General features: G+C 40.9%; 1 protein-coding gene across 3 annotated transcripts in view; it reads right to left on the bottom strand.

Moving 5' to 3' along the window:
• Positions 1-26,251, bottom strand: part of DHX9 (DExH-box helicase 9) — a 44,545-nt gene that overhangs the window by 11,318 nt on the left and 6,976 nt on the right. For 2 of the 3 annotated variants that reach the window (XM_037906295.2, XM_043552884.1), the window contains exons 7-20: positions 22,910-22,956; positions 21,613-21,749; positions 20,678-20,767; positions 18,814-18,975; positions 15,248-15,325; positions 14,654-14,845; positions 13,584-13,725; positions 12,956-13,038; positions 10,294-10,450; positions 9,553-9,653; positions 6,782-6,995; positions 6,401-6,495; positions 6,160-6,233; positions 5,406-5,558 (exon numbers count right to left, since the gene is read on the bottom strand). In XM_037906295.2, the coding sequence (XP_037762223.1) occupies positions 5,406-5,558; positions 6,160-6,233; positions 6,401-6,495; positions 6,782-6,995; positions 9,553-9,653; positions 10,294-10,450; positions 12,956-13,038; positions 13,584-13,725; positions 14,654-14,845; positions 15,248-15,325; positions 18,814-18,975; positions 20,678-20,767; positions 21,613-21,749; positions 22,910-22,956 (1,725 nt within the window). Of the gene's footprint in view, positions 1-5,405; positions 5,559-6,159; positions 6,234-6,400; positions 6,496-6,781; positions 6,996-9,552; positions 9,654-10,293; positions 10,451-12,955; positions 13,039-13,583; positions 13,726-14,653; positions 14,846-15,247; positions 15,326-18,813; positions 18,976-20,677; positions 20,768-21,612; positions 21,750-22,909; positions 22,957-24,327; positions 24,463-26,251 lie in introns of those variants that run through there. The other variant, XM_037906296.1, reaches the window with a different exon arrangement.

Raw genomic sequence — 26,251 nt, 5'->3', positions numbered from 1 at the left:
CCCCACCCCCCCCCCCCAATCTCATCTCCTTGCCCTTCCACAACCAAACCTGAATACTAGAATAGGTCTTCCATTCCTCAGGCAGGTCAATTACTTCCAGCCTGCCTATTACCACTACCCTGCTTCCAGCTTCCATGCTGGTGAATTTATCACCTCCACTCCCAACAGCATCTGCTGGTCCCTGGTTCAGTTAGGTTAGCAACAAGGAGGAGTGCTCTTACTGGAAACAGGGCAAGTTTTTATTTCTAGAAGCATGGAGGTGTGGTGGGGATGGAGCTCTTGGGTCCCTTTCTCCCTGACACAGTGCCCTCAGTCTCTTTGCCTTGAGGATCACAGTTCAAGTGTTAAGCCCTAGAAATGACTGAGTTTTCGAACAGTTAGTATCTTATGTGATGTTCGGGATAAACATGCCTCCCAAATGAACACAGTCCCATCCATTTCTACTTCTTACCCTTGCTTCGACAGTTTGAATGGTCTTTCTCCTTCTATGCTGCATAAAGCTAGGCTTTCAGAGATTCCAAGGCCAGAAGGGATCATGTGATCATCTAGTCTTATCTCCTGAGCACCACAGGCCATAGAATTTCCCAAAATAATTCCTCATGCATATCATTTAGAGAAACATCCAATCTTGATTTTAAAACTGCCAGAGATGGGAGGATCCACCACAGGTCATCCCATCACGTTTGGTAAATTGTTCCAAGGGTTAATTACTCCCATTGTTAAAAATTTATGTCGTATTTCCAGTCTGAATTTGGCTTCAACTTCCATCGACTGGCTCATGTTATACCTTTCTCTGCTAGAACGAAGAGTCCGTTCAATATTTGTTCCCGATGCAGGTACTTATACAATTAGGTCACCCCTTAAACTTTTTCTTTGTTAATCTCACATTGAGTTCCTTGAGTCTATCGTGATAAAATATGTTTTCTAATCTTTTAATCATTCTTAAAAAGAAAAGGAGTACTTATGGCACCTTAGAGACTATATATGCTCAAATAAATTTGTTAGTCTCTAAGGTGCCACAAATACTCCTTTTCTGGAGTACTGTCATGGATGGTTATAAACTGTTCAGGAAGGACAGGCAGGGCAGAAAAGGTGGGGGAGTAGCACTGTATGTAAGGGAGCAGTATGACTGCTCAGAGCTCCGGTACGAAACTGTAGAAAAACCTGAGTGTCTCTGGATTAAGTTTAGAAGTGTGTGCAACAAGAGTGATGTAGTGGTGGGAGTCTGCTACAGATCACCGGACCAGGGGGATGAGGTAGATGAGGCTTTCTTCCGGCAGCTCACGGAAGCTACTAGATCGCACGCCCTGATTCTCATGGGTGACTTTAATTTTCCTGATATCTGCTGGGAGAGCAATACAGCGGTGCACAGACAAGCCAGGAAGTTTTTGGAAAGCGTAGGGGACAATTTCCTGGCGCAAGTGCTAGAGGAGCCAACTAGGGGGGGCGCTTTTCTTGACCTGCTGCTCACAAACCGGGTAGAATTAGTGGGGGAAGCAAAAGTGGATGGGAATCTGGGAGGCAGTGACCATGAGTTGGTTGAATTCAGGATCCTGACGCAGGGAAGAAAGGTAAGCAGCAGGATACGGACCCTGGACTTCAGGAAAGCAGACTTCGACTCCCTCAGGGAACGGATGGGTAGGATCCCCTGGGGGACTAACATGAAGGGGAAAGGAGTCTGGGAGAGCTGGCTGTATTTCAAGGAATCCCTGTTGAGGTTACAGGGACAAACCATCCCGATGAGTCGAAAGAATAGTAAATATGGCACGTGACCAGCTTGGCTTAACAATGAAATCCTAGCGGATCTTAAACATAAAAAAGAAGCTTACAAGAAGTGGAAGGTTGGACATATGACCAGGGAAGAGTATAAAAATATTGCTCGGGCATGTAGGAATGATATCAGGAGGGCCAAATCGCACCTGGAGCTGCAGCTAGCAAGAGATGTCAAGAGTAACAAGAAGGATTTCTTCAGGTATGTTGGCAACAAGAAGAAAGCCAAGGAAAGTGTGGGCCCCTTAATGAATGAGGGAGGCAACCTAGTGACAGAGGATGTGGAAAAAGCTAATGTACTCAATGCTTTTTTTGCCTCTGTCTTCACGAACAAGGTCAGCTCCCAGACTGCTGTGCTGGGCATCACAAAATGGGGAAGAGATGGCCAGCCCTCTGTGGAGATAGAGGTGGTTAGGGACTATTTAGAAAAGCTGGACGTGCACAAGTCCATGGGGCCGGACGAGTTGCATCCGAGAGTGCTGAAGGAATTGGCGGCTGTGATTGGAGAGCCATTGGCCATTATCTTTGAAAACTCGTGGCGAACGGGGGAAGTCCCAGATGACTGGAAAAAGGCTAATGTAGTGCCAATCTTTAAAAAAGGGAAGAAGGAGGATCCTGGGAACTACAGGCCAGTCAGCCTCACCTCAGTCCCTGGAAAAATCATGGAGCAGGTCCTCAAAGAATCAATCCTGAAGCACTTGCATGAGAGGAAAGTGATCAGGAACAGCCAGCATGGATTCACCAAGGGAAGGTCATGCCTGACTAATCTAATCGCCTTTTATGATGAGATTACTGGTTCTGTGGATGAAGGGAAAGCAGTGGATGTATTGTTTCTTGACTTTAGCAAAGCTTTTGACACGGTCTCCCACAGTATTCTTGTCAGCAAGTTAAGGAAGTATGGGCTGGATGAATGCACTATAAGGTGGGTAGAAAGTTGGCTAGATTGTCGGGCTCAACGGGTAGTGCTCAATGGCTCCATGTCTAGTTGGCAGCCGGTGTCAAGTGGAGTGCCCCAGGGGTCGGTCCTGGGGCCGGTTTTGTTCAATATCTTCATAAATGATCTGGAGGATGGTGTGGATTGCACTCTCAGCAAATTTGCGGATGATACTAAACTGGGAGGAGTGGTAGATACGCTGGAGGGGAGGGATAGGATACACAAGGACCTAGACAAATTGGAGGATTGGGCCAAAAGAAATCTGATGAGGTTCAATAAGGATAAGTGCAGGGTCCTGCACTTAGGACAGAAGAATCCAATGCACCGCTACAGACTAGGGACCGAATGGCTAGGCAGCAGTTCTGCGGAAAAGGACCTAGGGGTGACAGTGGACGACAAGCTGGATATGAGTCAGCAGTGTGCCCTTGTTGCCAAAAAGGCCAATGGCATTTTGGGATGTATAAGTAGGGGCATAGCGAGCAGATCGAGGGACGTGATCGTTCCCCTCTATTCGACATTGGTGAGGCCTCATCTGGAGTACTGTGTCCAGTTTTGGGCCCCACACTACAAGAAGGATGTGGATAAATTGGAGAGAGTCCAGCGAAGGGCAACAAAAATGATTAGGGGTCTAGAACACATGACTTATGAGGAGAGGCTGAGGGAGCTGGGATTGTTTAGTCTACAGAAGAGAAGAATGAGGGGGGATTTGATAGCTGCTTTCAACTACCTGAAAGGGGGTTCCAAAGAGGATGGCTCTAGACTGTTCTCAATGGTAGCAGATGACAGAACGAGGAGTAATGGTCTCAAGTTGCAGTGGGGGAGGTTTAGATTGGATATTAGGAAAAACTTTTTCACTAAGAGGGTGGTGAAACACTGGAATGCGTTACCTAGGGAGGTGGTAGAATCTCCTTCCTTAGAGGTTTTTAAGGTCAGGCTTGACAAAGCCCTGGCTGGGATGATTTAACTGGGACTTGGTCCTGCTTTGAGCAGGGGGTTGAACTAGATGACCTCCTGAGGTCCCTTCCAACCCTGATATTCTATGATTCTATGATTCTTTTTGCGGATACAGACTAACACGGCCACCACTCTGAAGTTAATTATTCTTGTGGCTCTTCTCTGAACCCTCTCCAACTTATCAACATTCTTCATAAAATGACAGAACCATACACAGTATTCCAGCAGCAGGTGCACCAGTGCCAAATAGAGAGGTAAAATAACCTATACTTCTACTAGAGAATCCCATTCAGACAAGGATTGCATTAGCCTTTTCAGCCACAGAATTGCACTGGGAGCTCATGTTCTCCTCCTTATCCTGGGAAGCAGTGTTAAAAACTATTTTTTTTTGTGGGGGGCAGAGGGGTGTCATGGTGACTAGAGTTCCCCATCCTGTAAGTATGGCCTACATTCTTTGCTCTCAGATGTATACATTTAGCCTATTAAAATGCATACTGATTGCTTGCACCCTGTTTACCATGCAATCCTGTTCACTCTATCAGTGGCCTGTTCTCTTCATTATTTATCATTCCCTCGATCTGCGTCATCCACAAACTATCAGTAGTTATATTTTCTTCCAGGTCACTGACAAAAAAAATGTTAAATAGTGTACGGTCAAGAACCAATCCCTATAGGACCCCATTGGAAATACACGACCATCTCCTGTTTACAATTTTTTTGTTTAAGCACAGTAATTCCTGGGGTTCCATGTTCTCTGTGGTAAGCTGAACCTAAATTCTCACACAAGACCACATGATTTCTTTAACAGCACACAACTAGTTTGCTGTCAGAAGTTCCTAATGAATTAAGATGATCACATTATACCATGTCTAAATATTTAATTCAACAAAAATTTTAGGGATGTTTTTATTATATGCTCCTTCAGAAACTAAGATTTCTTAACATCGATCACTGTAAACATAGTTATCCTGCAGCTGTCGTCCAGGGGAATGGGTGTACTGTGATGTTTTCAGGGTAGTGGGTGAAATACAGTAGAATCTGACTGCTGTGTAAGCCCCTGCAGCTGGGCAGTGAGGGTTACACGACTTTGTCTTTGGGGGAAGGTTTGGCAGATAGGAATGAGAAGGGGTCAGGTTTCAGCAGTTTGGTAATGTTAGAGTAGCTGGAAGTGGGAGAAAAACAGTTTGGCAGCAAAAAGAGGTGTTAGCAGCTTCTGGCCAGAGAGTTGGGAAAAAGGAAGAACACCTGTCTACCTGCCTCCTCCTCTCCTCCGAGGTCTCTCCCCCCTCACCTGGTTCTCACCACCTTCCACACCAGCTGTCCTCTCTAGGAGAAGAGTAGGGTCCCACAAGCATGCACTTTTTGATTGGTAGGATCCAGCTGTCTTTTGTGGCATCTCATTCTAGAATCCCTTTCCTTTTCTCCTCAATACCTTGGGCCTCAACAGTGTCTCACTGGGTGAAGCATGGGGCTCTTTCTTCCCAGTCATTCTATCAGGCTGCTGGGCCATACTTGTCCAGTCAAGTGGGGACTGCTCCTGAAGTCACATCTCAAACAATTTCCCTGCTTTCCGTGACAGTTTTCTAAGGGACCCACAAATTCTAGAGTGGGAACTAAATTCTGTGTCTGAGGAAATGCAACAGTTCATGGCAATCATATCCCCACGATTGTGTGTTAATCTGCTTCCTCTGCTTGGTTTGAAGCAGCTCACAACTGCATGCTCTGTAATTTATGGAGTGCTGCTCACCTTTCAAAGCGAGTTCTGCTGCACAGATGGAAACAGAATCCAGCCCGCACTCGGCCAGCTCGCCCTTTCCGTTGCTCAAGGTTAGTTTTTGATGCCCAGACTGTGGCATAGTTTGTCATATTGTTGTGAGCAGTGAACAGCTTCACCTTTTGTCTGTAAAAGCAGTAAAAAAAAATGAAGATCAAATACTGCCAAAGCAGGTCTGCTCTGTATCATTCAATGAAGCAAAACTGGAATAAAAAAATTAACTGTGCTAGTCTTTCTGCTTAACGAATAGTACCCCCACTCACTGCATCAGAACCCAGATTTCCCGGACTTCTCCCAAAAGTTTAAATCTCAGCTCAAAGCTCTAATGCAATTAGTGATTCATGACTATAACATGCTCAAAGTGCACACAGCAAGTCAGAGTGCATAACAGACTAATATAGGAAGGATTAATATTTCCCCAGCAACCATACAAGAGTTTGTAGTATGAAATCATCCATTTGGAAAACAGTGTACAGGAATCCCACTGACACCCATATAAACACCACTAACATGGTATTCAATTGACCAAGGACAATTTACAGATACACCAGTATGGTTGTTTAACTGCATAGATTACTTGGGGAGCACACAACCACTGCAGATTAGGTCTCCAAACTCATTCTTGGGGCTACAGCAATACAAGGAAGTACTGCATGTTCGCAAAAACTACTTGGTATTCCAACAAATAATGTGTTGTGTAAAATAAAGATCTGGATCGGGAACTCACTTGCAAGAATCTATAACATAGACAACATCATTGATGGTAATGCTAGTCTCAGCAATGTTGGTGGATAAAATCACCTACCAAAACAGGAAAATTGTATTAGAATACATGTATTGTAACAAGGAGCCAAGGATGGTCTGTAAGGTAGCATGCAGAATGCCAGCATTAAAAAACTCTTCTCAAAAGCACAGGCGAGAGCCACTATACTACATTCTCTCTCTATGTAGGTGGTATAGTTTCACACCTTGGTCACTCCAGAAGGCACTGGATCAAACACTCTGCGCTGTTCATCTCGAGGAATTTGTGAATGCAGGGGCAGAATTCTGTACCGGTGGCTTCCTACAATATGAACACCAGGAGGTTAAACAACTATAACCTGTTATGTATCAGATATTAAAGTTCAGCTCACTCTTATCCACCCACTGCTTCATACCTAAACACCTTCCTTCCACTTTCTCTCATCCATCTACTCAAACAGAGCTATATAGAGTATATCTACTCAAACTCTCATCCTATATAGACACACAGAAGGCCCAACTCTTTCAGTCAACTCATCTTTACATTTATCCAGTAACTGTTCTGCGAGAAGGACACTGAGAAGAAAATAACTGAAAGCTGTTTGTACCAAAGTGTGGATTCATTTCCAGATGCTTTTGCATGGTGTATATCAGGTTCCAGCCAGGCAAGAAGACAAGCACAGCTCCTGGAACATTCAGGGTCTCGATGTACTTTAGCAAGGCCTCAATGAGCTCAAAGGGAGTTTCCTTCTCGTTCAACTGGGCCATACAACGTTTTGTTTCTGGACCATATTCATCACTACATATAAGATTACAGTTGGCCTGCAGGTGTAGAGAACAAACAAAAAACGTTTAACCAGATAGGACTCTAATACTATGGGGAGGAGGGCCACTCAAACCAGATAGGATTGGGATGGATGGATTGGAAACACTGTCCTAGGCTCAATACTGGCTTACATCACACCACAGGTCAAGCTGAACTGCCTTATTCCCCATCTTTTTTCTATACATATTCTCTTTTCAGAATTATAAACCACTATAAATTATAATTTAGAGTACGAAACTATCAAACCAATTAAATCTCCATTAGAATGGATGGAGCCAGAATTACAGCATCAAACTGCTTTTCTTTAAGGAAATACCAATGTGTAGGTTTGAAAAAAAAAATTGTTTCTTTTAAGGAGAAGTGGTCAATTTGAAATCAAGTTAAAAAAAAGAGTAAGTAGTTGTTTCAGGTTCTACACCTGTGCCCAAACCCCCTGCCAATTTTTTGTGATTTTACAACTAAGCTTTTCCTGCTGAGGTGTTTTTCTCTCCTCTGTTGCTATAAGACAGACTACAGTGCCAGCTGGGGAAAATTAGGAACTATATAGAGTAAACCTAGAAACTGACTACATGACCCCAAACAGCGGTCTCAAACGCACAAAGTAACAAACGCACACAGAAAAGTTTCCCCCCCTCATAGTTTTAGGTAGGGCCCTACCAAATTCGTGGCCATGAAAAATGCACCACAGACCATGAAAACTGGTCTTTTGTGTGCTTTTACCCTATACTATTCAGATTTCATGGGGGAGACCAGCGTTTCCCACATTGGGGGTTCTGACCCAAAAGGAAGTTGCAGGGGTGTCATAAGGTTATTTTAGTATTGCTACCCTTACTTCTGTGCTGCCTTCACAGCTGGGTGGCCAGAGAGTGGCAGCTGATGACCGAGGGCCCAGCTCTGCAGGCAGCAGTGCAGAAGGGTGTCAATACCATACCATGCCATCCTTACTTCTGCGCTGCTGCTGGCAGTGACTCTGCCTTCAGAGCGTGGCTCCCAACCAGCAGCCACCGCTCTCCAGCTCTGACGGCAGTGCTGCCACCAGCAGCAGCACAGAAGTAAGCATAGCAGTACTACAACCTGCCCCCTACAATAACCTTGCAACCCCTCCAAAACTCCTTTGGGTCAGGACCCCTACAATTACAACAAAGTGACATTTCAGACTTAAATAGCTGAAATCATGAAATTTATAACTTAAAATCTTATGACCATGAAATTGACCAAAACGGACCGTGAATTTGGTAGGGCCCTAGTTAAAGGATCTTAGTCATTACAAGTAACAGCTAGTAAAAACATTTCTGTGAGAACCGTGCTTTAAGTTGACTGTGTTCCTTTAAAACATAATCAAACAAATTGAAATTCAGGTCCTTCATTCATCTGCTAAAACTCAGATTCAGGATTGTATCTTTTTACAAAAGATACCATCACCCACAGCCATGTAAGGAACACAAGTTCTTGGTAGGCATAGTTGCTGGCAATATCTACTGCAGCAAAAGAAGCAAGCTTGAATTCACACATCAGTTCAATTTTTTAAAACACAGGTGACGAGATAAAACGGGACTGGAACTTTGTAAGTTAACTAAATACAATAAAAGCGGTTTTATACGGCATGCTGGAGGAATGGTGGGTGCTGGTAAGTGAAAAATGCCAGTTAACTAAGGGGGAGGGAGTTTGGGTGCAGGAGGGGGCTGGGAGTGCCAAATCCGGGGGATGCTCACCTCAAGCAGTGATCTGTCCTGGCTACTTCTAGGCAGAGACGCAGCAGGCAGCTCTGTGTGCTGCCCCTGCAACTCCTATTGGCTGGGAACCAGGAACAACTGGGACAGGCCGCCACTTCCAGGGAGCCATCCAAGGTGAGCGGCGCCCGGATCTGGCACCCCACACCCTCCCCTGCACTCCAAGCTCCCTCCTGCACCCAAACTCCCTCCCAGAGCCTGTGCTCCGCTCCGCATCTCCTCCTGCATTCCAACCCCCTGCCAGCCCCACACCAACCGGACTATAAAATCGGACTTTCAATGAAGATCAGAAATGCCAGTTTATAGATCTTTCCAGTTGGTGAAGTGCTGGATAAAACAGCTCTTACTGTACATCAATTACAAAAGCATTCAGAAAATTCAGTTAAATATAACAGCAGCAATCCCAAGTACTATTTCAATAGTTACAAGGTTTCTCAAAGCATTTTAGTGCAACAATGTTGCAGTCATTAAAACACAGCCAGTTAATTAGATAGGAATTCATTTTATACCATTGTTCTGCTGTCTGACCACGATCTCTGTCCCCTGATTAGTTACTCTTGCTCACCCGTTAGTCTTTGTATAATAATGTAGAACAATACTTTTCTGAAACACTGCAAATATTTAACCCTCAAAGAGAATCAGTGAAAAATTTTACTATACAGTACTATAATTTAACGTGGTTAAATTGTGCTCTGTCCATAACAGGTCAAATGCTTCACTGATGTCCAAGAAAGAAAGGAGTACAGCAATGCATGCATTACGTTGGTGCGCTGGTTCCAGCCAGTGCTTGTTTAATTTACATACGTAAACAAGCCCAACATACATCATCATCTTCACCACCCTCTTCATCTTTGTCTTTCCTCTTCTTATCCTTTAATGGAGGAACAAACTGAGTCATCTGAATACAATCTTCCAGAAAATACTCTGCAGGGACAGATCCATCAAGTTAGTATAGAGGATGCCCATCAACCAGTCACAAACTTCAGCAGAGGGACATATTCTAACCATAGCTCTACACGGGCCCTTTCTAAAGATAGCCATAAAGTTTCAAAAGAGCAAGCTGAGGGCTCAGAGTTTGAAGCTAGTGCTGGAAACGAGTGCTTGACTGACAGCCTTGGAAACCAAACTCCTCAATTTATCCAAAGAATAGGTACAGTATGGGCAATGGCACTACAAGCTTCCCCACACTCTCCCACCATTGTTCCTCACCCTTGACAACCAAGCCTGTCCATTCAGGCTCTTCCCATGTATTTTCTATAGCAGTTTTTACACTGGCTCATTTAGGCTGGTTTATTCAAGACAACAGGTGTATGCATTAGATAGTAGCAACTCATTTTTAAAATCACTATCACTATTTAACCCTCTAAGAGAAACAGTGAAAAATTTCACTCCATAGTAGTTAATGTTCTCTGACTTCTTTGCAACATAGGGTATAGACCAGATCTCAGGATACACTGTGATTCATGTGAACTGTTTAAGCTTTTGTCCCTTCTACTATGTGCAAGATTGAAAAGAGAATGAATAAAAGCAATTACTCAAAATACACATTCAGCCAGTATTTTACCTTCCACTGGGTAGGTTCTACCGTAGACCTCAATGATGGGGCAATTGAAGAAGTATTCACAGAACATGGTGGTATCAATAGTGGCAGACATAAGGATAACTCTGATTTCAGGATATGCCTCAACTACGTCTCTCAGCACCACCATGAGGAAGTCAGTCTGTATATAGAGAAAACAGGAGCGTTAACAAACTAAGCCAAAATATTTTCTGAAAAAGTTACTGTCCAAGACTGCCATAAAAAATTTCATTTCTCCAGTAACCCTAACAATAGATAGTTGCTTACGTAATCTATTATTCACATGAACAGCACTTATATGTTGCCTTCTACTAAGAAGATTTCAAAATAAACTAACTTCTGAAAAACAGCTAGCATATTAGAGAACTAAGCACCTAGTTATCAACTCCCTATTCTCATTTCCCCCCACCAGACTAGACTAGTGTTTCAGTTGCTTCTAGAGTGCCTCCTTAAAGTGGTTTTGACTTCCATGTCAACAAGCTCAGAACAGTTAACACGAAAGAACCCTCTACGGTTCTAGTTTCCAGTCCACATTAAAAAAATACAACTGAACAATTGCTGTAGTTCTACACACAGGACATTCTACAACCGTAAATGAGAAGGGAGGTAATCGATGGGGCACTATGAAGTGGTAATCCATACTATGAAAACATCTATTGTCTTAAGTCTGGCTTATCTATTTAACTTGCCCTACATTCAGACTACCTCTTAGTTTAAAAAACCACCAATTCTGTACAAAAATTTAAACTACTCAATACAATACATGCTGTTAATAGCATCTCTCCTATTAGGAGAGGAAGAGGTGCATCTCATTTAGTCTGGATGCCAGAAACGCACGTACATTCCCTTGTAAGAGGATTCATAGTACAAATGAGGAACCTAACTTTGACAAATGGACTTTAATCATGTGACAAGATTCAGCTCTCTGGTACGGCAAGCTGAAAGATACCATTAATGACTGCTTCTTGGAGCACCTAGTCCTGGAACCCATAAGGGCAGAGCCAATCCTTGATTTAGTCATAAGTAATGTGCAGGATCTGGTCCAAGAACAAATATAGCTGAACAGCTCAATAATAAAAACCACAATGTAATTAAATTTAACATCGGGCGGGGAGAAAAGAGAGAGAGAGAGAGAGAGGACTGCCAAAGAAAGAGGAATGACAAAATGGAAGAGGTTAGTAAAATGGAAATTAAAAGGAACAGTCAACACTGAAATGCCTGCAAGTTGCATGGAAACCCCACAAAGGCTTAAACTGTATGTATACCCCAAATAAAAATATAGCAAGAGGACTAAAAAACACCACTATGGTTAAACAGAGTAATTGAGATGGTTAGATACAAAAAGACATCCATTAAAAACTGGAAGTCAAATCTTACTGAGGAAAACAGAAAGGAACAAACATTAAGAACCATTAGGAAAGGGACAGATAATGAGAGAAAACTGATGCCACTTTATAAATCCATGGTATGCCCACACCTCGAATACTGCATAATTCTGGTTGCCCCATCTCAAAAAAAGCTATATTAGAATTGTAAAAGGCACGGAGAAGGGCAACAAAAATAATCAGGAATATGGAAAAGCTTTCACATGAGGAGAGATGAAAAGGACTGGGACTACTCTTAGAAAAAGAGACTATTAAGGGTTGATATGATAGAAGTCTATAAAACCATGACTGCTGGGGAGAATGAACAGGGAAGTGTTATTTACCCTTCACATAAGAACTAGGGCTCACCCTAGTTCACCCTATGAAATTAATAGGCAGCAGGTTCAAAACAAACAAAAGGAGGACGTGTTCACACAATGCAGAGTCAACCTGTAGAACTCGTTGCCAGAGGATATTGTGAATGCCAAAATTATAACGGGGTTCAAAAAACAAACAGGTAAGTTCCTTGAGGATGGCTAATAACCCACTGATAGACCTAAGATGGTAAGGGACCCTGGGACTGGATGACAGGGGATGGATTACTCGATAAATTGCCCTGTTGTGTTCATTCCTTCTGAAGCATCTGGCACCAGCCGCTATCAGAAGATAGGATAAACAGGCTAGATGGACCACTGGTCTGACCCAGTACGGCCATTCTTATGAAAACTAAGGTAAATTCAGGTAGATTTAAAAAAAAGTGTTTTTAATTAATTGTGAATAAATTCAGCACAATATCCCCACTTGTATATTAAATGTTGCTCATTTTGCAGTGCTTTCAATTTCAGTTTGTTGCAGATTTTTGTACTGAAGATAAACTACTGCATTGTAGTTGTCAACTTGATGAAGGAAGGACAACAAAATTTCAGTCTATCCAATTTTCACTCTTATCTTCAGAACTAAACCACTTTGTATAAAGAGTACTTGCACTGTAGTGGTCTATTTGCTAGAGAAAGCCAAAGGGTGCAGGAGAGAGTCCTACTAAGACCTATAAAGGGACGTAAGAAGAAGCTGTGAAGCCTTGATCTTCAGCTGGAAACAGCTCAGAAGTATTTCAACAAGTACTACAATTGAGAACATTTACAGAAGACTAAATCCATACAATTTAGTAAAATGCACAATTCCCTTTCACATAAGACAGGAACACATACACAGCATACAGAGTAAACACAAAACACTAGCCGAAAACAGGTAAAGCAATCCAGACCTCCAGCTCAGTAACTCACATTAATGTCTCTCTCATGGATCTCATCCACAATGACGTGACTAATTCCACGGATCCCAGCCTCCAGTTTTCTTAGGAGGACACCTTAAAAAAGGAAGTCACGTTAACGGGGATAGTAACAGCTGAATGTTAAGATGGATCATAGCAGTTCAAACATTTATAACAAAGCCTCAGCTATGCTTTTATAAGGGTTGCCAAAATCAGTTTACATCAAGAACTGTGCACAACATTTTGAAACCCTTTGTCTAAACCCCACATTTACACCTGTATGTAATGACGGGAGGGGACCCAAGTATTGAGACTAGAGAGACCACCTTTCCCCCACCACCACCTTCCCTAACCTTCAGGTGGCTACTCCTCATCTCGCTTAGAGGGAATATTGTGGATACGGTATCTGATCTGTATTCATTCTCACACCTCTAATGAGCCCAATGACCAAACTAAACTGGCACATTTCCCTTTCCGTAATTGGAGAAAAGTTTGCTGAACAGGTGAACAAAACTTGCCATTTTCTTTCAGATTTTCCCTGAAACAAGGACTGTTTTCTCACTGTCATCAGTGCCACTAGTGCCAGGCATCTATGCTGTTATTCAGATATTAGGCTGGTTGGGTAACAAAGCAATACAGACCTACAGTGCAGAACATCACACTGGCATGGGGGCGGGGAAGTACAGATTCAAATCGTACACTGTATCCACAGCTTTGCCCAGGTTCTTCTCCTCTCTCATATGACACACGCTCTGCCACGGAAACTGCACTGATCCTCCTGGGCTGAGAGGTGAAACATTTTTTGCACATTGTAAAGATGAAATTGTGCAAACTTACCTACTGCATAGACCTACAAGTACAGAGAGACTGGGGAAGTTAGCTAGGCTCTCTCCCCGAACTTTAATGTTGCAGGATAGTCATTTAAAGACAAATCGCATTGGTGAGCACCCAAAAAAAGATGAGAACTACAATCCAAACTCTTAAAATACTCATGAAAGTACATTACTGACAACACTGGCTTGAGCCATGTATACTTTGGGCAGGAAATATGAAAGTTCTATACAGCTCTGCCAGTGCACCTCAAAACATTTCTATCTTAAGCAGACCCTGCTGCGCAATGTGAATAAATATAAGCTAGGATTCAAGTCAGTAGCTGCTTCTAATGGACAGTATCACACTGCAGATACTGCAAGAAGCAAAACTACTTCAGCTGGGAATGACGGAGGAAACCAGATCACCAGAGAGGTGCAAGCTCAGTGTTTTCCTCCAAAAATGGTTCTTCTTGCATATGCCAGCTGATTTCCATATGCCCCCATATCCCTTATCTGCTGGATCCCATTCCTTCAGATAACCAATCGGTCTGACCTGCCCCACCTCTCAACTAGGATATTCCATTACTAAGTATCAGAAAGGACTGCACTATGTATACAAGTACAGAGTTTTCTGGTGCTGTCCACAAAGATTATTTCATCAAGTCTTATCAGATACCCACTGCAACATGAATCATTAAACAGACACATGCATAGTGAGTTATGAATTTAGTGTAATCAGTGTAGCAGATGCTTTCACAACTGGCTAGAATGTAATTTAGTTTCTCCAGCCTTCGTGAACTGTTTTAATTAAATTCAGATTTAATAGCATGTCCAGATGGGTATTTTATCCTAATCTACCATGAGACCTAAATAATTTCAATTTATAACTTGTTCCTCACTTGTGTTACTACAATGTTGCATTCTGCAGCTTTGCCGTTTTTGATGTATTCATCCAGGATGTACTGTGGAACCTGTGTGGTTTTGCCACAACCAGTGGCACCACGAATGACGACAACAGGACTGTGATGGATTGCATCAAGAATTTCAGTCTCAAATTTCTTCACAGGCAGTGTCTCCCTCTCTTGTAGGATCTGAAAAGAGACCCAGATCTTTCCTGTAATATTCAACAATCCAACCCATTCTGCTCCCTATCTGCATCTTGACTCAGGATGTCCCACTCTTGCAAAACATGTACTCTACTCCCCATTAGTGGGATCTGTGAACCTGAGAGATCTCTTCCTGCAAAACCCATAATGGTAGCATTCTTGAACTTGGGCAAAACTTATTAAAGCAACCATTCCTACAAGTAGTAGTGCCCCATGCCTCTGAAAGCACTTGCCAGCAATCCTGAGTAAAACCTACAATCCCCAGCACAAAGAATGGTCTACTGCACTCAAAAAGAGAAGCAACTCCAGGGCTAGGGTGAAGAAAATTACAGCAAGCATGGCTTCTGCAAACTCACAGCATGCCAAAATCATAGGCAGCAGACTTACGCTCTGTAACTCTTGATCCTGCTCCAGGCGGTACATGAGATCATTTTTCAAGTCCATGCTTATCTGCTCTGGGGTGGCCTGGAACGTACATGAAGGGTTAAGAGACTCATTAGGAAGACATCTATTTAAATTTACCACAACTTATTTAAAATGAAAATAACCACATTAATGCAATAAGAAGTTTAAGTGGTACTAATGCAATTTTACCACAATAACCTTAAGTCTGACCCATTACCTCTATATTCCAATCATCCAAATATTCAGTTTAAGTTATATGTGCAAATCTGTAGTTATAAAAAGATGCAGTTTGAACAAATCAGGAGTACACCTTCAATATTACTTTGACAGTCCATTATCAGAAGACATCAAATACCTGAAACTTCCAAAGACAGGATATGGGAACCGATGGACCAGTAGTTTGGTTGAGTATTTAATCACAAAGATCACATGCAATAATCCTTCATGTTATGGCATTAGAATTCCATATGAAAGTTGATTTATGGGACAACAGGTTATTTCCCCTCATACCGCAAAAAGGGACTTGCTAGGTCTTCCTTGAGATCATCAGTAGAGATTCTCTTTGAGACACTGTGCCAAGTTGCAGCTTCCTACTCTACATAACTTTGGGTGCAAGAATATATTAAAAAAAAAAAAAAAAGACGAAAATGGACTTCTAATTTGCAGCAAGAGGCCCTTTGGAAAAGGCTACTGTGATGTGCAAAGATGTGAGGTTTTATTTTTTTAAAGCCATGCTACTGAGGACTTAGCTTCACCTTCTAATCAGCGATTACTGAAGAAAGCAGGCAATCCCAAAAGAAACAAGAGCTTTTCATCTAGTTCCCTGAGCTATCCTACCATTTCTTTCCCTACCCAGAGTAGTATGCTAGAGTTTGGATGGATCATTTTTCTAAAAAAAATGGAGTTTTCCCAGAAAGTTTTCAGTAATAGTCTAACTCTGTTTTAAGCCTAGATACAAATGCATTGTACTCTGACCGAATGGAAAAAATATACATCAAGGAACTGCTAAAGTGATCACTCTGATGGCAATCTTTCACATGCGTTAGATTACACAGATTAGCCATTCTGCACAAAAGGGCAGGATGCAGTAAAAACCTTAGCTGAACTACTACCTCCAATACCTAATAAGTAGGGCTGTCGATTAATCGCAGTTAACTCACGCGATTAAGTTAAAAAAAAAAATGAATTGTAAATAAAAAAATTAATCGCAGTTTTAATTGCACTGTTAATAAATTTCAACTGCTATTTTATTGTTTAACTATTTTTGGATGTTTTTCTACGTTTTCAAATATATTTATTTAAATTACAACACAAAATACAAAGTGTACAGTGCTGACTTTATATTATTTTTTTATTCCAAATATTTGCACTGCAAATATTGATAAACAAAAGTGATAAACAAAAGAAATTATATTCAAATTTTTCAGTTCACCTCATACAAGTACCATAATGCAATCTCTATCGTGAAAGTGCAATTTACTAATGTAGATTTTTTTTGTGTTACATAAGTGCACTCAAAAATAAAAATGTAAAACTTCAGAGCCTACAGGTCCACTCAGTCCGACTTCTTGTTCGGCCAATCACTAACACAAACAAGTTTGTTTACATTTACGGGAGATAATGCTGCCAGCTTCTTATTTACAATGTCACCTGAAAGTGAAAACAGGAGTTCACATAGCACTTTTGTAGCTGGCATTGCAAGGTATTTACGTGCCATTCGTATGTCCCTTCATGCCTCAGCTACCATTCCAGAAGACATGCTTCCATGCTGATGACACTCCTTACAAAAATCATGCATTAATTAAATTTTGACTGAACTCCTTGGGGGAAGAATAGTATGTCTCCTGCTCTGCCATGTATTTCATATTACAACAGTCTTCGATGATGACCCAGCACATGTTGTTCATTTTAAGAACACTTTCACTGCAGATATGATCAAATGCAAAGAAGGTACCAATGTGAGATTTCTAAAGATAGCTTTAGCACTCAACCCAAGGTTTAAGAATAAGTGCCTTCCAAAATCTGTGGGGGACAAGGTCTGGAGCATGCTTTCAGGAGTTTTAAAAGAGCAACACTCCAATGCGGAAACTCCAGAACCTGAACCATCAAAGAAAATCAACCTTCTGTTGGTGACATCTGACTCAGATGATGGAAGTGAACATGCGTCGGTCTGTACTGCTTTGTATCGTTATCGAGCAGAACCTGTCATCAGCATGGATGCACGTCCTCTGGAATGGTGGTTAAAGATAAAGGGACATGAATTATTAGCACATCTGGCATGTAAATCTCTCGCAATGCTGGCTACAGCAGTGCCATGAGAACATCTGTTCTCACTTTCAGGTGACGCTGTAAACAAGAAGCAGGCAGCATTATCTCCTGCAAATGTAAACAAACTTGTTTGTCTGAACGATTGGCTGAAAAGAAGTAGGACTGGGTGGACTTGATGGCTCTCAAGTTTTACATTGTTTTATTTTTGAACGCAAGTTTTTTTTTTTGTACATACTTCTACATTTGTAAGTTCAACTTTCATGATAAAGAGATTGCATTACAGTACTTGTAAGTGAATTTAAAAATACTATTTCTTTTGTTTTTTACAGCAAATATTTGTAATCAAAAATATAAAGTGAGCACTGTACACTTTGTATTGTGTTGTAATTGAAAATGTAGAAAATATCCAAAAACATTTAAACAAATGGTATTCTATTATTGTTTAGATCACGCGATCAATCTTTTTAATACCATGATTAATATTTAATATTGCCATTAATTTTTAATATTGTGATTAATCTTTCAACTCTGCTACTAAGGGATCAATTAATCTCTGTTGCAAAAAGGAAGCTGCACCTTGCAGAGCAAATCTTGTGAGTGATATGAAGAACATGTTCTATTTGCAGTATCATTCAAGATTTTAATTACAAACATCTCAAACTTGCATATAATGGACTGTTGCTAGGGCCGTGTTTTGAAAAACAACGCATAATTGTTTCAGCCACGCAAGCAAAGCTCAGGGAGGAAATAGGGACATAAACCGATCAGAAAAGTAGAACACAAGACTCTTGCGATGGGTATCCTATTTTGACCAGGTGATGTTGGTATTCAAGTCAAGCCAGCTGCATCCGCCAAGCCACCATTTCCTTTTCTTTACTAGGCCACTGTTCTCTACGTGGCTGGAAGCCATGGAAAAGCAGACTGGTAAGAAAGTGACACCTGCGTGGAGCAGTTTCTCCTTTCAAAAGCAGGATTCCTGGGGATTGGGAAGACAGGCTGAGAATAGTTATAAACTGAAATTTAAAGAAGCCTATATGCTTGCCTTATGAAATAGGGAACTGTTTAAGGGCTGCAAAGTGATAGTGTGAAACAAAATGGCCAAATAACAGGACAAGCAAGGGGCTGCTGTCAGACCAGCCAAACCCAAAATCCATTAAGTCAATCCAAGAAGTCCCATGGATTATCGGATCTTTCCTCAGAAACCTGAAAAAATGCATTTACAAGTTCCAGGAATATGAAAATAGGAACAGATCCATTCTAAGAAACAGCCTTAGACTTACATATGCCAGAGGACCCTCATCAATATTGCAGCTGGTCCAAGGGTTCCAGTTTGACTGAGGGGGTGACCATGGGACAACTCCCATTTGATTCTGTCTCACAGATGGTTCAAAATGGGCCAGCTTTCCAATGTTGAGCAAAACTGGACAGCTTGGATCTTCAGGCTACAAGTTCAGAAAAAAAAAAAGTTTAATTAAACTGGTAAGATTGATGGGGAAAAACAGTAATAAAGCGTCTGAACTAGGGCTGTTGATTAATTGCAGTTAACTCATGTGATTAACAAAAAAATTAATTGCAGTTTTAATTGTGCTGCTAAACAATAGAATACCAATTGAAATTAAATATTTTTGGATGTTTTTCTACATTTTCAAATATATTTATTTAAATTACAACACAGAATACAGAGTGTACAGTGCTCACTTTATATTATTTGATTCCAAATATTTGCACTGCAAAAGTGATAAACAAAAAAAATTATATTCAGATTTTTCAGTCCACCTCACACAAGTACCATAATGCAATCTCTTTATTGTAAAAGTGCAATTTACTAATGTAGATTTTTTGTGTGTTACATAAATAAAACAATGTAAAACTTCAGAGCCTACAAGTCCACTCAGTCCAACTTCTTGTTCGGCCAATCACAAAGACAAACAAGTTTGTTTACATTTATGGGAGATAATGCTGCCCACTTATTTACAATGTCACCTGAAAGTGAGAAGAGGTATTTGCATAGCACTTTTGTAGCTGGCATTGCAAGATATTTATGTATCAGATATGCTAAACATGCGTATGCTCCTTCATGCTTTAACCACCATTTCAGAGGACTTGCTTCCATGCTGATGACACTCGTTAAAAAAAATGTATGAAATTAATGAAATTTGTGACTGAACTCCTTGGGGGAGAATTGTATATCTCCTGTTCTGTTTTACCCACATTCTGCCATATATTTCATGTTATGGCAGTCTCAAATGATGACCCAGCACATATTCGTTTCAAGAACACTTTCACTGCAGATTTGACAAAATACGAAGGTACCAATGTGAGATTTCTAAAAAAACAGCTACAGCACTCGACCCAAGGTTTAAGACTCTGAAGTGCCTTTCAAAATCTGAGAGGGCTGAGGTGTGGAGCATTCTTTCATAAGTCTTAAAAGAGCAACACTCTGACGTAAAAACTACAGAACCCAGACCACCAAAACCAAAAAAAAACAACCTTCTGCTGGTGGCATCTGACTCAGATGATGAAAATGAACATGCGTTGGTCCACACTGCTTTGGATCGTTGTCAAGCAGAACCCGTCATCAGCATGGTGGTTGAAGCATGAAGGGACATATGAATCTTTAGAGCATCTGACACATGAGTATCTTGTGACACCAGCTACAACAATGCCATGTAAACGCCTGTTCTCGCTTTCAGGTGACATTGTAAACAAGAAGCAGGTAGTATTATCTCCAGTAAATGTAAACAAACTTGTTTGTCTGAGCGATTGGCTGAAAAGAAGTAGGACTGAGTGGACTTGTAGGCTCTGAAGTTTTAGATTGCTTTATGGAGTGCAGTTATTTGTACATAAATTTTACATCTGTATGTTCAACTTTCATGACAAAGATTGCACTACAGTACTTGTATTAGGTTAACTGAAATATACTATTTCTTATGTTTTTACAGAGCAAATATTTGTAATTAAAATAAAGTGAGCACTGTAAACTTTGTATTTTGTGTTGTAATTGAAATGAATATATTTGAAAATGTAGAAACCATCCAAAAATATTTAAATAAATTGTATTCTATTACTGTTTAAATCGCATAATTAATCTCACGATTAATGTTTTTAATCGCTTGACAGCCCAAGTCTGAACCATACACTCACTTGTGGCATGACCTCAAGAGAAAACTCCTGAATGATGCTATTCAGCTGATTTTCCAAATCAGGAGAGACCACCACTTCATAAGGCTCTACCTGTGAAATTAAAAATACTGTAATAAAACCCCAAGATATCCACAAAAAAAGGCTCGGCACAAGAACCTCACTGGAGAATATAATGAAATGCTAAGAGGCTTCTAAGGCGAGAGAAGTTAAAAGGGACACTGACAGCTCAGAACTCATATTTATTAAAGGTACTTTTTGTACAAAATGTAAGTTCAACAATAATCTATGTTTTTAAAAAACTGTTGTTTTTTGTTTGTTTGTTAAAATGAACATGTAGACATTCCTTTCACTGTTTGCAATCAAAATAGTGCAGTACTGTTAACACAAGAGAACCTGAAACTGATTGGTCTGCTGAGAAGTTAAATTAAGTTTGCCAGAAGCTGGGAATGGGCAACATGGGATGGATCACTTGATGCTTACACCTGTTCTGTTCATTCCCTCTGGGGCATCTGGCATTGGCCACTGTCAGAGACAGGATATCGGGCTAGACGGACCTTTGGTCTGACCCAGTATGGCCGTTCTTATGTTAAGTTGAAAAAATTATATTTTTTATTTTTATTTTTACTATTCTAGAATGTGACCATGAATAAAACAAGCCCTTATTTTTCAATACGCCCGCACACCTCTCTGTTGCTCCAAGCGCGCATGTGCGCGCGCGCACACACACACACACACATAAATACACACATAGTTACTTCTCTGTTCATCCCAGCCACTCATCTTTCCCCAGATCAAAATCAATTTCTGGTTCTGGAGATCAGAAAATTGCATTGGCTTCCTAAGTTTAAACACAGAGCATAAGCAAGCAGGGACAAATTTACACCAGTTCACTGCTCCTTCTGACTCAGTATCTACTTCTCCTATAGCAGACTCACTGTTTCTCCTTCCTTCTTCTTTGTCTGCCCAGTGTAGGGCTCGATGACCCCAAGATGGTAGAGCTGTCTGACCAGGGACAGAGCACAGGACTGTGCTGCCAGCTTTTTGTTTGATCCATGCTCACGAGCAAAGATTCCTGCAGCACACAAACATTAAGGTTACAGTAGCCAATGATGTATGTTGTCTGTGTGGGTAAACAGCTTTAGCATAAGATAGCAATATGAGATGGGTTTAGTGGCTACTTAGAAGCAGGTTTCAGTAATGATCCCTACTGAGAAGAGGGACTCCCAGTTCCAGCCAGGCTGTAACCAACACAAGTAAATTCACAGTACAGTATTAATGATGGCAGGTTTACCTGATGGCATTCAGCCTACCCAGGCTTAACAGGGCTTTTTCACAACAGTTGTGAAAGCCAGGACTCCCTTACAGCACTCACCTGGACCAGGCTATGCTGCAGGCCCATTTTCAATTTCAAGCCATCAGTCTACAAATCCAGTAGAGACTTAACACTTGTTTTTCTTGTGTCTTCAGACACCTGACAGTTTGGTCATTTTATGCCACCACACTACATCAGTTTTACTGCATTATGGACATTATAAAAAAAATGATCAATTGACTGATGAAATTTCTAACTGTGTAGATATCTGCTGTAAGTTGAAATCACAAGAGTAAGACTTGTGTGCTTGGTATCTTTAAAAAAAAGAACCCACAAGTTTATAACTAGCTGTTTTGAAATTGTGTAATTTTTGTGATTCTCCAGGGTTCCCCCTCCAACTCCCACCCATCTTCCTCCATCCTAGTCCCGTATATCTCTATCCTGGGTCACTGTCTAGATACTTAACCTGAGCAAGGTGGCTTCTTGAATGTTCCTAGTTCTAGTTCTTTGCTTGCTTTGGACTTTACTGCAATAGACTTCCATGAAGGCAGAGGCCAGCTTGTTAAAAATAATTTCTAAAAGCAATAATTCAAGCAGTGCAATAATACTAGATACCTGCATCCCTCAGGTGGTTGAAGGCCAAGAGTCTTAAGCTATTTCACTAACCAGACATATGGGTATTTGAAACCATCATACACTATGTAACCGGTTATCACAGGCCATCCCTTTACAGTGTACAAAGGAAAGGCCTATGTGTTTAGTGAACAAGCAGCTGAAAGGCTTACTGGGGCCCACTGGGACACTGGCAGCAGTGCATTATTGCATGAAATACCATCCAACTAGTGTTGCATGTACTCATAATTATTCTCATGTTTCTCTGCTCCAAGACCCATAACTAACCAGAAAAGGAGGACACTTACTTCTGCCCAGCTGCTTGACATAAATGGTCATTTCTGCAATAAAGCTCCTGTAACACACAGAGAGACACAGTTAAGGCTTTAATTCCTGAGAGTGGCTGAACCCGACATTTCCAAGATGGCCAGGCTTTCCAACTGTTTAGACAAAGCTCATCAAAACTCAATTATAAAACAATTTCCTCAATTCTAGAACAAATGAAACATTAAACCTTAAAATGTGTTTCTCTGAAAACCCTTGTACCGTGACACCTTCTCAATTGTGAGATCTTCTCCCTGTGTATTTTGAGCAGTAGATTCATACTACAACAACTAATGACAAATATAATTCTAGTGCTTTTAATCCCATAAAAACTAATTCAGCTGAGTAAACTGGATTCTAGTTTAACTGATGGATCAATTGTTCCAGTTGCAGATCCAGATTCTTCCCTTACTTGTACTCTGTGCAACTTGACAGATAATGGGCAACATCAGGGGGCGGGGGGGGAAGAGGAACAGTATTTGGACTGATATCCTAGTAAAATGCAGCTTAACTTTTGAACTGAAGAGTGACTTTGAAGGACTGGCAATTGGAAAAAAAAATCAGGTAATTTGAGTATGTCTGATCTGGACTCATGAACACAGAAACCCATGTCCTCATTTTACAGGTACTTTTCAGGACAGAACCTTAAACTGACAGCACAAGACAACTATCTGATGAACCCCAAAGAGGATGGATTGGGGGGGGCGGTTGGATATCTTCACTTGTTTACCCCAGATTCAAGGTATATATGTTTGGACACAAGAACAGGCTCCTATCCTGCCTGGAATCAAGTGGTGAAATGTGACCAAATAGGCAGATAACATAGTTGCCTTTGTATTGTAGTCAACAGTTCTGTTAACGAGATTCCTATATGCAGTACCGCCTAACACTGAAATCTAGAGCAATCTGCTCAGATTGCCCTATTTCCATGTGTTCTGGCTTTGCCTTCAGTCAGAACACAAACATTCGGGCTGCTAACCATAAAGCAAACTCGTTAAAGAGACTATTGGTACATTGATTAAGGCTGTGATTTTCAGAGAAGCTTAAGGGAATAAGACACCCAACTTCCACTGAAATTCAATGGGCACTGGGCACCTACCTCACAAGTTTTGCCCTTTTTTTTTTTTTTTTTAAAAATCACAGCACAAATGCGTGTTCGAAGATTAGAAATTAAAACCATGTTGTTATAACTTTGGGTTTAAACTTGCAAATCTGATCCAAGGTGTTTGGGCTCTAACAGATGCAGTTCCTCTCTGAAAACTATGCCTCTGGTGCTTCCACTGCTGCAGGCAGAACCTTGCAGCTAGGACACGGCCTTGATTTCTCGCTGTAAATAAAACAAAGGTTAGGTGAGGCTTTAAGTTCAATGTTAGACTCCTTCCTGCACCACCAGTGAACTGACCTTCAGGCACAGCGGCTTCATGAGTCAAAGGCCACTGGCTCTCAGGGATACAACAGCCACCCTTTCATTAATGACCGATGCCAGTATGTTTCTCAGCCAGGCTTATAGTCAGCACTCAATCTCATTCTCCTCCACCTACGGGGGGAACAGCGACACCAGAAATCAGTTTACAATAGACTCCCATGTGATTGCTTAGTTCGGCCTAAGCAGAAGCACATGTGTGAATGAATACAGATCTCTGGTGTCGCCGTCTGCTACCCCTTTCAGCATGAAACAAGAGCAGCAATGCTGTACCCAGACTGCCAGTGGAGCCCCAAAAAGGTAAAAGTCTCATCCCATCATTTGCTAAAATACTCATTTTGTATTCTGTGCACCAGAAGTTCTACATTTACATTCCTGTCACTCAAAATAAACCCTCTTGATTCCAAATGTATGCTATTATCAAGTACTTGTACCCACTCAGTTTTGAAGGGACAGTGACAAAAAAATCCACTGAAGATACATATTTTGCCTTTAAAATTCCTCACTTATGGAAGCATAAAACTGACACTCGATATAAAGAATATTAAAAAAAAAAAATCAGAACTGGCAAGTTATACATAGACTTGGAAGGATTACATTTTTATTGGTAAATGTCAGCAAGTTTAGATTTCATCATACACATACAAACAGACAAAAGACATTACCATCAATGATGATCAAAATTTGCAGATAAGCAAAGTAAGAAAAATGCTGCCTGAGAACTTACAAGGAAAATAAGCTTAAATCAAACTGTATCTCTTGACATGTGATATTTACAATTAGTGTTTGGTTTCTAAAGCTTTAACTCTCTGAATCTCAGTGTCTGTCATTAAACAACTGTTTGACACACACAGTTTTGTACAACTGAAAATTTAAAAACATTGATATTATGTGTCAAAATTATTTTAAAAAAATCGAAAATTGAATTCTGCCAAGCCTAGATATATGTGAGGATTGTGCTTCCTGAAAATACTACCACCCCACTTCTGCAATTCAGAGAGATAGTGTAACTATTCCTCTGCTTTTACTGTATATATACCAGAAGGATTCATCTAATATGCAAATTTACTCCTGGCCTCTAATATCAGAATAGGTCTGAAGAGTCAGATGCACTGCAACAGGTTTCTCTCACAATCCACTCTCTTTCCAACATGCTGATCCACGTGAGAGTAATCCATACGAGCCTTCCTGGGAGTAATAAATACTACACCCTGGAATGCTCTCTGGAAGAACAGCAAGCGGGCTGAGAAACATACTAGCACCAACCACCACCCCCACTTTCCTCAACTACATGGATTTTAAGGTCTCCACCCACAAGGGACCCATACCACCACATACACTAACAGCAACCTGCAAATAACAGAAGTAAACAATCTGCTGAACAACACTTAGAACTTGAATTTTATATGTACTCAGTAGTTACAGTTAGTCCTCACCCCATTCATTTGGGAGAGGTAAGTGCCCAACATTTGGAAACTGAAATGGAAGTGAACTGACTTGAAGCAATGGCAATACAAGGTTTACATGAATACCAGGATGTCTTGGTGTCAAACACATAATGTGTTCATATATCTGAAAAAGATTTTTATGAAATTTCCCACCATTAATAGGAATTGACTGGAGAGGTACTTCAGAGTTCCTGGCAATCTTCTGTGAGTAGATCAAGGGATATTGGAATCAGAGAAAACAAAAATCCAGCTGTCTCTTGATAATAGCATAACCTTCGGAGAACACATTTGGGATGGCAAAGGGCACAGTGCCTTTCAAAAGGCTTATCTATACAGAACTGATGTATTAGAAAACAAAGTATAATAGCGTTTCTCCCACAAAATGATTCTAATAAGATAGAAAACAGACTTTCCCTGCCACAAAAAGTTTCACATTTTTTAAAAAAAATGTGTCC

Source organism: Chelonia mydas, chromosome 8 (assembly GCF_015237465.2).
Source record: "Chelonia mydas isolate rCheMyd1 chromosome 8, rCheMyd1.pri.v2, whole genome shotgun sequence".
Taxonomy (NCBI): Eukaryota; Metazoa; Chordata; order Testudines; family Cheloniidae; genus Chelonia; species Chelonia mydas.
This window is presented reverse-complemented; position numbering and strand designations above follow the sequence as displayed.